The 11,176-nt window shown below is 52.9% G+C and overlaps 2 protein-coding genes across 2 annotated transcripts in view; one reads left to right on the top strand and one right to left on the bottom strand.

Moving 5' to 3' along the window:
• Positions 1–4,139, top strand: part of KLHDC10 (kelch domain containing 10) — a gene marked incomplete at its 5' end in the record, with an annotated part of 7,307 nt that extends 3,168 nt beyond the window's left edge. Inside the window, 4 exons of the mRNA XM_010010116.1 lie at positions 783–849; positions 1,435–1,482; positions 2,559–2,698; positions 3,930–4,139. Coding sequence (XP_010008418.1) covers positions 783–849; positions 1,435–1,482; positions 2,559–2,698; positions 3,930–4,139 — 465 coding nt within the window. The remainder of the gene's footprint in view (positions 1–782; positions 850–1,434; positions 1,483–2,558; positions 2,699–3,929) is intronic.
• A 4,477-nt stretch (positions 4,140–8,616) lies between these two features.
• Positions 8,617–11,176, bottom strand: part of LOC104402282 (putative cation exchanger C521.04c) — a gene marked incomplete at its 5' end in the record, with an annotated part of 3,154 nt that continues 594 nt past the window's right edge. The window contains 8 exons of the mRNA XM_010010115.1: positions 8,617–8,690; positions 9,038–9,146; positions 9,398–9,476; positions 9,751–9,845; positions 10,273–10,421; positions 10,514–10,626; positions 10,839–10,876; positions 11,026–11,150. Coding sequence (XP_010008417.1) covers positions 8,617–8,690; positions 9,038–9,146; positions 9,398–9,476; positions 9,751–9,845; positions 10,273–10,421; positions 10,514–10,626; positions 10,839–10,876; positions 11,026–11,150 — 782 coding nt within the window. The remainder of the gene's footprint in view (positions 8,691–9,037; positions 9,147–9,397; positions 9,477–9,750; positions 9,846–10,272; positions 10,422–10,513; positions 10,627–10,838; positions 10,877–11,025; positions 11,151–11,176) is intronic.

Below are 11,176 nucleotides of genomic sequence, written 5' to 3'. Positions count from 1 at the left end.
CTGTGAGGGTGCTGAGGTGCTGGCACAGGGTGCCCAGAGAAGCTGTGGCTGCCCCATCCCTGGCAGTGTTCAAGGCCAGGTTGGACACAGGGGCTTGGAGCAACCTGCTCTAGTGGAAGGTGTCCCTGCCCGGGACAGGGGTTGGAGCTGGATGATCTTAAGGCCCTTTCCCACCCAGACCAGTCTGTGATTCTAAAAGGAAGGAATTCCTTGATGTTAAGTTCATATATTGATATGGTGACTCTTTCCTTGTCTTCTCCTTTAATGATATGCCTTAATTTCCTTTCTCGTAGTAAATGTTTTTCTCCAGTACAACTTGGGGAGGGAAAAGTGAATTCATCTTGAACACCAAAATGATAAATGAGAAGACTTAAAACAGAGCTTCCAAAAAAGCTGAAACTGCAGCAGTTAAATGACTTTTTCTCTCTCCATTCACTGCATTTCTTTCCTCCTTACGTGCAGAATGAAATAGGCATTTCAAAACACTTCTGAGAACTGGAGGGTGTGGGTTTAATGGCTCCAGGTTTTTAGAAGCACTGTTCTTTTTCTTCAGCTGTAGGGCTCAAATAGCGAAGCCTGACATGAAAGCTTCAGTAAGCTGCTGCTCTTTGAAGGTGATTTTATACCTGCTTAGTCACTGGCTGAGATTAGCTATTCTTGGTTTTACACTTAATGAGAAAGAGGTGGTATTTATAGTGGCTTCCTGGGTCAGAGCCTGAACCTGCGTCATCGTGGCGATGGGAGAGCCAGGAGGAACTAATGGTTCCTCTTTATCCCTTCAGATCCATGCCTACAACCTTGAAACCAACACCTGGGAGGAAATTGCCACAAAACCTCATGAAAAAGTTGGTGAGTCTGGAATTTCCCCCTGGAATTTCCCTTAGAGAGTGGCCAAGATGCTTGAAGATGCAGTTAGTTTTCCGGCAGGCTGAAAGCCTTCTTCCTAACCTTGTTGTGCAGTATGTGACAACACTGGCTTCAAGGTCCTGCTTGCTAGAGCTTAAACCCATCTGAAGCATATTTGGCAGCCTGGCTTCTCTCCCTCCCTGGGTGGGAAGGGTGACAGTGGCTGGCTCTCCCCCCAGAACAAGATACACATCACCTCTGCTCCCTCCGAGGCACCATGTGCTGGCCTGGGAAGCAGTAGGGGTTTCCCTGGAGCCTTGACTGCTGCTTTCACCAAAGCAGGGCTGAGAACTGGAGTCTGTGGGAAGGAGATTCCAGCACATTTCTTCCTTCCTTGGAGAGCAAGTAGGAGTCAGACCTCAAACAGCTGGTTGCTGAATTAGAGGTGTTAGACCTGTGGTTGTAGGAAGAAGCCCCTTATAAATGAAACAGGTTCCTCCTATCCATGATTATGTGTTAAATATAAGCACCACTTTGCCCAAGCACTTTAAAGCAACTCTAGCTGATTCTTCTCTTCATTCTCCTCAGGCTTCCCAGCAGCCAGAAGATGCCACAGCTGTGTTCAGATCAAAAATGGTAAGATCTGCCTCTTGAGTATTGGTGTATCTTGCACAACCTAGCAAGGAGAAGCCCATCCTTCTAGCCTGAGAGCTGCTGGCCTCCAGCACACATTTGAGACTCCTGCAGGGCACACGTGTCTTCTTTCTGGAAGAGGATTTCTTCTCATTAACAGGCCTTAAGCTGCCCAGTTGGCACCACTCTGCTTCCCAGGGAAGTGATGGAATCCCTGGAAGTGTTCACACACGGTGCAGACAAGGCCCACAGTGACAGGGTTAGTGGTGGCCTTGGCAGTGCTGGGGAACGGTTGGGCTTCATGATCTTAAAGGTCTTTTCCAACCTGGCACAGTCACTCTCTGGAATTCTGCTGTATTTTATGCAACCTGTAAAGCTCCTGTGGCCACCTCAGTGTAAAATAGCACATGTTTTAGCCAGGATCGTCCATGGCACTTTGCAACCTGTTGGTTGCAAGCTCCTGAGCAGGTATGAATGATGCTTCTGCTGCTGCTTGAGGGCTGTATAGTCTTTACAAAGGCAAAATGAGGCCAAGTCCTGGAAGCCAAGTTCTCAGATGAGATTTGTAGAGCAGCTCCAGTGCCTAAAGGGGCTCCAGGAAACCTGGAGAGGGGCTTTGGACAAGGGATGTAGGGACAGGACAAGGGGAATGGCTTGAACCTGCCAGAGGGGAGATTGAGATGAGCTCTTGGGCAGAAGCTCTTCCCTGTGAGGGTGCTGAGGCGCTGGCACAGGGTGCCCAGAGAAGCTGTGGCTGCCCCATCCCTGGCAGTGTTCAAGGCCAGGTTGGACACAGGGGCTTGGAGCAACCTGCTCTAGTGGAAGGTGTCCCTGCCCAGGGCAGGGGTTGGAGCTGGAGGAGCTTTAAGGTCCTTTCCAACCCAAACCATTCCCTGCTTCTCTGTGGCCTTGGTGCTGGGACTGATTTGGGAGGTTCTGAGATTTTCTGTTGAGGTAAAATGATTGTTGATCCTAAAACTCTTTTGGAAAGGTAATTGCTGAATTAACCATTGCGTGTTCTGCAGCTGCTGCATCAAGGAGGGCTGGGCTGGAAGCACTGTGCGTTTCCTCTCTTACAGATGTGTTTGTTTGTGGAGGCTACAATGGAGAAGTGATTCTGGGAGATGTTTGGAAGTTGAATCTGCAGACTTTCCAGTGGGTCAAGCTCCCAGCTGCCATGCCAGAACCAGTGTATTTTCACTGTGCTGCTGTCACACCAGTAAGTGACTCATTTGTTTCCTTTGTAGCTGAAGTGCAGACTGTTCATCCAACCACTCTGACGTTTGTGTGGGCTGCAGATAGAGCTGAACCAGTGTTACCAAGGAGGTGACCTCCACTGGAGGCAGCCGAAGGCTGGTGTGAGGTCACTGCTGCTGTTTGAAGAGCTGTAACACACAGTATGTTCTGCTCTCTAAAAGCAGGGATGCATTTTAGCTTTTAAACTGTATCAGCTCCAAGGAGTAATTCCATGTGTGAGCAGCAGGTCCTGTTTGCAGAAAGAAAAAGGACAAGTACGCCCCTAAATAAAGTGGTTTTGCTTACTGAGAACAGCCTGAGGTGAAGGATTACAGGTGAGCAGCTCTCTTTGTAAGCCCTAATACTGCTAACACAGTATAGGTTAGTATAGGAAGCATTTATATATGTAACAAAGTATAGGAAGGTGTTGCCAGAGCTTTTTGTGTTAACCAGAAGCTGAGAGACCTGTGATTGATAAGCTGCAGGCAGCAAGAAAGACATTTAGCTGCGATTTCAGCTCATCATCACCTCAGGGCAGTGCGTGAGGGCAGAAATCAGGTTCTTTGGTTGTAAAAGCAGGTTCCACCTCGTTTGGAGCGTGATACAAATGCAGCTTTTTGGGAAGCTGGTCTGATAAAGGTGCTTCCCAAGCAGGGAGCTGCAGGTGGGTGCCTGGACGACAGGAATGCTCTTTCTTTCCCTGTACATTGAAGAAATGCCACTCACAAAATAGGTTAGCAGCTGAGCTGCTCCCATATCCCGTGTCATTCCTGTGCTGAGGCAGCAGAGGGAATGCAGCATGTGTGTGTATGGTGTGGGTTTAGGTTAAAAGAACACATTCTTTTTAGCTGAAACCTAAGTATGGGTCTTTACTAATTTATTAATGCTTTGCCTCACTCTAAAAATTGATGTTTTGGGATAGAATTCCCCTAAAATACAGAGCAAAGCACTCCAAATAGCAGATCCGTGCTTCGGGATGAGCCACCTGCCCTTCAGCAGTGATTCCTCCCCTTGGCTGTGAGAGGAGCACGACTGGCTCAGGCAGTGGCACTTGTGTGCACACAGAGGTGTGTGAGCTGAGTCTCACCCGCTGATTGAACCAGCTGGGAAGCTGGAGAGTTAAATCCTGGGTTTCCTGGCTGTGTTGTTCCTCAGCACCTTCTGTCGTGCCAGGCTGGTCTGCGCCCTCTGTAACTGCCTCTTTTCCCACCTAGGCTGGCTGCATGTACGTTCATGGAGGGGTGGTCAACATCCATGAGAACAAACGGACTGACTCTCTGTTCAAAATGTGGCTGGTGGTGCCCAGCCTGCTGGAACTGTCATGGGAGAAGCTCCTGGAGTACTTCCCTCACCTAGCAACCCTCTCCAGATCCCAGCTTTTGCACCTTGGACTGACACAGGGACTTGTTGAGCGACTAAAATGAGACCAGCTCGTGCTTCTGTCCAAGACACACTACGTTCCAGAAGCCCCCTTTCCACCTCCCCTTATTTATGGATACCATGGATGGTCTTGCTAAGAACATGGAGGAACCTGCTCAGCGCCTTACTCAGCAACTACATCGATGCCTTCCTAGAGATCGTTGCTTTCAGTTGTTGAAAAGCCACTTTTTATTTATGGATCTCTAAATTACACCATTAATCCAAAAAACTATTCTCTGGGACTAATCCATCATATCCAGCCATCAAACTGGTGTCAGCACATGCTTGCAACTTAACTGGGGAGGGTGGGAGCTTCGGGAACGTCCAAGCCCGTGCTTACAGATGGTGCACTCAACTTTGTATTTCCACAAGCTGCATCTAACAGAGGATGCTCAGTGCAGAGCAACAGCCACCCTGTTCTTTTGCTTTGGAGAACACTCATCCCCTACCACCCAGCTGAGCTCTCTAAACCCAAGAACTCCCGCTTGAAGGCTTTGCATGTGTTCCATGGGCATGTTCCCATCTCTTTGAGCTTCAGAAGACGGCTGGAACGTCGCATGGGGCAGCGAGTGAAGCTTTGCCTGTGCAGCTTTTCCAGTGCAGTGACTTGAACCACCCCGTGTCTGTGTGTTCCTCACCTTTTCATATTGAAATGTTTGCTTGGAAGACTGCTTAAAAGTTGCCACTTCATGGACTACTGTGTAGTTTACTCAGGGTGCTGAGGGGAGGGAAAAGGTTTCTGCTGAAGCTTTTTTTAGCTCTTGCTGCTCACATTGCAACAGCAACAACTCACCCTGGAGCTTTCAGAGCTCTCTTTTAACCTGCAGCACCTCAGACTCAGTGCCTGGGTGTGAGCTTTGTTTTCCTTCCTCCCATATAGCACATGTTGGCCTTTTTCTATTCAGCTTCATGTTCCTCTAGGGTGAGAGATGTTATTGCTGAGCGTGGCTTCCTGGCTTCCTGGAAGCTCATGGATCGCTCATCCCAGGAAATAGCATCAAAAGAAGGGGAGAGGGAACATCTCTCTCGCTGTGAGCTGTGGTCATGTCCACCCAGGCAGGAGGCTGGCTCCTGTTCTGCTGTGCTCCATGTACTGTGAAGCTGGCTCTGGAGACCACAGTAAGTGGCTGCTGGAGCAGCTCCACGTGGCTGGCATCATGTTTGTGCAAAGTCCTTTTCAGTTGAAGACCATTTTTAAGTGCCTTTTCTTTTAAATCAGCTTTTCCAAGTCCCTTCCCCTTCCTCCCATCAGAGACAAAGGTGACACTCTGGGGTTTTAGTTTCTGTTGAAGAGATTACATTTCAATAAACCATAGCATTGGCTTTGTGTTGTTAATCTCAACAGCACTGCCTGATCAATCCCTGCTACCCCTTAGGAAGTTCTGCTACCGACTTACCCCAAGATGAAGCTTCCCCTGTTCTTGGGGATAGTTTTCCCCACTTCTGTAGCCTCACTTGCTGCTTTTTTCCCCCCCAAAAGCCCAAGAAAACAAAGGCTGGGCATCCCCTTGCAGCATTCTCCGGTGCTTTGGAGCATCGAAACTGGTGGCAGCTGCTTGTAGCTCTGTTTTATGCCCCCTGTGTTGTACCTTTGCAGCACAAAGGGCAAAGCAGGACCCTCAGCTGTGCCACATGGCTTTCAGAGTCCCCAGTCTGTATTTGGGCTGGCTTCTAGCTCAGAACTGTGCTCCTGGGTTGCAGCATTCCCACAGCTTCTAGCTCAGGAGTGAGCCCAGCCCGTGGAGGCAGCTGGGGAATGGGGTACCTGCTCCCCTGCCTCGGGCTGTCCTCTTCTGCAGGACCACGTTGGGCCACTGGGTCCTTTCTCCACCTCTTCTGGCCTGAGCTCAGTGCAGAGGCTGGAGGTCTGCACTTCAGCTTGGCCTCCAGTTCTCCTGGGACCCTGTACTGGAACCACCTGATGATACATCTGCTGGCTCTGCCCTTACCTTAAAGGGCATCTCCCATCATCACCAAGGCCATATTAAAGCCATCCAAGCCTGGATCTCACTCAGAGCAAGTATTTTCTTGAGCTCTTGTGTCTTCCTCACTGACAAGTTTATGGGGGCAGCAGGAGCTTTCCCCCAGCTGTGAACACAGGGAAGAAGTGGTGGGTGTCAGTCTGGGGCACATCTGGCCTCAGCCTGGCTCCATCTGACATCTCTTACACTGTCACTTAATCTTCACTTCAAGTGGAACATGTTCAGGATGTTACAGCCCTTACCCAGAGAGGATGATAGACCCTTTAACAGCCCTGTGACACCCCAGGTCACTGCTGGATCACCCAAACACAGCACTCAAGGCTCCTCTCATGGCTGGACCACTGGAGGTGCAAGCCCAGAGCCCACCCCCCTCTTCCCAGTCACCTGCATGATGGGTACAAGACCCTGGAGGCTGCTTTTCCTAAAACCTTCCCCATTTTAAGCACTGCAAAGCTCCCAGCTCCCTTCTGAGGGTTTGAGCTCCTGCTGCTCCACTGACACGGAGCTTCTGAATGCTTAAAGCTTCTGGCTCATGGTGGCAGAGGCTTTGCTCTGGGTGCACCTTGAAGGATACGTGGCTCCAGGCTTTTCTTGCTCCATCTCCTGTTGTCTTCACCTGCATCCCAGGTGATGCCCAAGTGCTAGTTCCTTTTAAAGGCAAGTTAATTCCCTCTGTGCAATTCCATATGTGAAAGCAAAAGAGCAGTTACTGCCTCTGCCAGGGCAGAGCCATGATTTCCCTAAGGGAAAGGATTCAGCATCTGCAACTGATGGAGAGACCTTAACAGCATCCAGAAAGCTGCTGAGGATGGGACAGGACACACCAAGACAGAGAAATCCCCCTCAGAACAGGGGTTTGCCTTCACCCCACAACTTACCCCTGCTGCCAGCCCCAAGCAGAGCAGCTCAGGGTGATGTGGGACCTCTCCAGGACATCCTTGTAGCCACCAGCAGGTACTGCTGGGCTGGTCCTGCGTCCCCAAACACAGGCACTGGCTCTAGGAGAAGCCCAAAGCATCCCTCACGCCAGGTAGAGGTTTTCTGCTTAGCCCCAGCTGAGCTGTAGAAGCAGCTGCTCAGCACCATCACCTTCTGCCCTCTCATCCCACACCTTTTCCATCTCTTAGTGCTGTTGAGCCATCAGCCAGCTCCGGATACTCACCCAGGAACATTCCCAACCACCTGGATTGTCCACACTGATGCTCTACTAGGAAAAGAGCTTGATAAAGCAGCACCATTGATTGCTCTTGAGCTGCTGCCCTCCTTTGGGAAGGGGAGGGAGGTCCCAGGCTGCTGCCCACCTTCCTCTGGGCCGTTTCAAGTCTAGTCCTGTCTCGCTGTTGACTATGGGATGGTTTGGAGCCCAGGGTTCCCACTGTAGGCACTGAGCAGTGGTCCCCTCTTTGGTTTTATGCCAGTGTCAGGCTGGGGAGGGAGAAGGGCCCCCGGAGCCTCGGTGCCTGTGTTCATGTGTTGTCAGTGGGGTGGTTTGGGGGGTTTGTTAAAGCTCTCACAATAAATGAGTCCAAGCCCCACGATGGTCCTCTCACCTCACCCACCGGTGCTTCCCTTTGCAGAGGGAGAGGAGCTGGGCCCTGGTCACACCTTGCATCCTGCATACAGCACCAGGAGCATCCTGACCTCCCCAGGAGCCTGTTAGAGGCCTCTGAGCAAGGATGACCCTGGACTAGGCTGGAAACAAGAGCTGGAGCCCAAAGCCACCCCACTGCTGGCTCTGTCCCCATGGCCCGGTGGTGGATGTCCCCTGGCACCTCCTCTGCTGCTGTGACAAGGGACACAGAGCAGGGCAGCACTCAGCAAACAGGGATGCTGGCTCCAACTGAGCCATCACTGCTGCCCAGTGCCCACCACGTCATTGGTGCACCAGGTGGTCACCACCCCAAGACCATCCCCAACCTGGGTTGTAGGGGCCTGGCCAAGTGACCAAAGGCTCATGTAAGAAGAAACAAACTTGTTTCTGGTTTATACAAAACTGCTTTAGTGACAAAAAGAGCTGAAAACCACTTTTTGGTGCATTTCTAGTGCCATCAAGAAGCCCTTTGTGATCCCCAGACCCTGAGTCCCTTCCAGGCCTGGGATCACCCACTGCATGAAGGGCGAGAGGCTCCTCTCGGGCACCTTTTCCCAGTGCAACACATCCTAAGGGAGGGATCTGTCCTTGAGACCACACAAAACCCCCTTCAAGACCCTCCACTAAGAACCATTTTTCTCCCAACCACACCACTGTGGGCTGGAAATCCCCCTGTGAAGTGCTCTGGCATCGTGGTTCCTTCTCGGATCAGGAGTGTTTCCATTGCCACCACTCTTCCCATCACTGAAGCCCCATTGGGACCCCATGGGGGGAGCCAAGCAGCACCAGGAGCTTCAGCAGATGATGCTTCCAGCCTGGAGCCAGCCCAGCCGAGTCCCTGAGACACTGGATCACACCTGGAGAGGTGCTGAACCCAACGAGAGGGTTGGAGAGAGCAGAGTCCAAACCTCAGCAACCACTGGGCGATGGGGCGAAGAAATACACAGCCAGGAGGATGAAGTAGACCATCACCAGCACCGTGCCTAGAGGAGACAGAGCAGGGTGGAGGGGTTACAGCCTGGAGCAAGGAGGGAGCTTGCTTTAAGACCTTCTGGTGTGGTCTGGGTTAACCCACTGTAGAGCACTGCCACGGTCCTTTGGAAAACCTCTGTTTAAACTCTCTCTTAAGGGTGAAAAAGGAGTGATCCCCCTTGGAGCTACTGCAGGGTGGTAGCTCCATCCCTGACCCAGCACCTCCAAGATGGTCAACCAAGACCCCAGAATTGCTCAAGTCAAAGAGCTGCAGTAAGAAGATGACCCCAGGGCCATATCCAGCACAAGGAAGGTGGTTACACCAAGTCCCACAGCAACCTCAGGGGTGAATGATCACCTTGGAAGTAGTCACATTTGCCATCCATGAAGATGTAGTTCATGAGCACCACGCTGAACATGCTGGCGTAGACATGGAGGTCGCTGAAGACAAGTGTGAAGTTGGTGGGCTACAAGGCAGAGATTTGGGGTTTATGGTCCACCAGGACAGCCCCGCACTGACTGTGGTTGGGGGCTTGAATGTCACCCCTTAACCCCTCCTCTGCCACATGTTCCTATGGCTGGGGACAGCATCAGCCAAGGTAGGAGGCATCTGACCCCACTTCTCCCTGCACTGAGGATGGGGGGTGCCCATGGCACGTCTCATCGAGTGCTGTGTGTGCCCAGTCCCACTGCAGGAGGTCACCCAGGGGCTACTCACATAGAAGATGGTGAAGAGCACCAGGATGGGGATCTGGAGCATGCAGACCTGGACGGCGATGCAGTTCCCAATCTCAATGCTGGGGAGGACAAAGGAATCAGGAGCTGCCCAATGCCAGCTCTTCAGCAGCCCCTGGATCACCCAGGGTGAGGAACACCCACCTCAGGGAACCAAACCACACAGCCCAACCTGGTCCTGGCCCATTTTTGGGTGGCTTTAAGTACTTTTGAGGACAAGTTGGCAGGATCTGACCCACCAGTGGTATGAAGCCCATCACCAGCACCAAGGCACAGCTATGGGACTGGGCACAGGGACCAGAGGACACCCCAAACCCATCCTTTGAGCCCCCTCACCTCAAGCTCAGGTTGTTCTGCAAAGCAAACTGGATGCCATTGACAATCTCTGGCAGCTCAGGCACCATCGCCAGCACAGTGACACCAATGAAGTACTGCAGGGAAGAGGCAACAGGGAGTCATGGAATGGTTTGTGTTGGAAGGGAGCTTGAAGCTCCTCCAGCTCCAACCCCTGCCCTGGGCAGGGACACCTTCCACTAGAGCAGGTTGCTCCAAGCCCCTGTGTCCAACCTGGCCTTGAACACTGCCAGGGATGGGGCAGCCACAGCTTCTCTGGGCACCCTGTGCCAGCGCCTCAGCACCCTCACAGGGAAGAGCTTCTGCCTCAGAGCTCATCTCAATCCACCCTCAGCACGTGTGTACGGCCTCATCCTGACCACCAAGCTCCTCAGCGCATGGAGCATCTCAGCATCTTTTCCCTCCCTGCTTCTGGGGCTCAAACCGCAGCCAGGGCAGGTTCCCACTCCTGGTCCTCAGAACCACCCAAACCTGCCTCCTCACTGTCCCCATCCCCACAGTCACCTGCGAGATGGTGGAGTTGGTGAGGATGGGGCTGATGTGCTCCGTGGCCAGGTCAGCACAGGCTGACATGCAGAGGGTGGAGAGCAGGAGGATGACCAGGGCCCGCCAGCGGGACCAGTGCACCACAGCGCTGTGGTGGTGGCCAGGCACTGGGGACAGAGCAGAGACATGGTGGGACACCCCAGGCCAGGGGGAAGAGCCAGCCCAGCAGCCAGGACATCCCCAGCTCGGGGACACTCACTGTGACAGTCGCTGATGTGGATGTCGTAGATGTGCGAGTGAGTTTTCAGGGTGAAGAAGAGGCCGATGAGGTAGGCAGCGGGGAGCAGGAGGGACACTGTGTACACCAGGGGTCTGTGGGACACGGGTGACACACTCTGAGTGCCACCAGGGCCCAGCACGGAGCCCCAGGGGGGCTCACTTGGGATGGAGGAGATGGGATGCTGGATCAGAGCCCTTCGCTGAGGGCAAAGAGGGGATCTGGGATGGGTGCAGGACCATGACCAAAACCAGGAGGTGCCACCCCAATGTTGGGACAACCCTGTCCCCACCCCACTGGCACTCACTGGACGTGGCTATAGTAGAGGGTGCCGTTGTTATCCATCTGCAGAGAGACGAAGTGCCTGTCAATGGGGGTGCAGGGGACCAGGGACAGCCCCGGCGCCACCACCCAGCGTGGGAGCAGGAGCTGGGCGAGCTCAGAGCATCCCCAGCCCCAACCCATTGCGTCTGGGGGTCCGTGTCCCCACTCACCAGGTCAAAGTGGCAGTTGTGGCACAGGTAGTGGCCCAGCGGGTTCTGGGTGACGTTGTGGCACTCGCCACAGACCAGCTTCCCATAGACCTTGGAGAAGAGCGTTGGGGCAAAGACACCTGCGGGGATGGAGGGACACGGGGTGAGCACC

This window comes from Nestor notabilis, unplaced genomic scaffold (assembly GCF_000696875.1).
Source record: "Nestor notabilis isolate BGI_N333 unplaced genomic scaffold, ASM69687v1 scaffold22052, whole genome shotgun sequence".
In the NCBI taxonomy this organism is placed as follows: domain Eukaryota; kingdom Metazoa; phylum Chordata; class Aves; order Psittaciformes; family Psittacidae; genus Nestor; species Nestor notabilis.
Note: the sequence above shows the minus strand (reverse complement) of the source record. Positions and strands in the feature narration are given on the sequence as shown.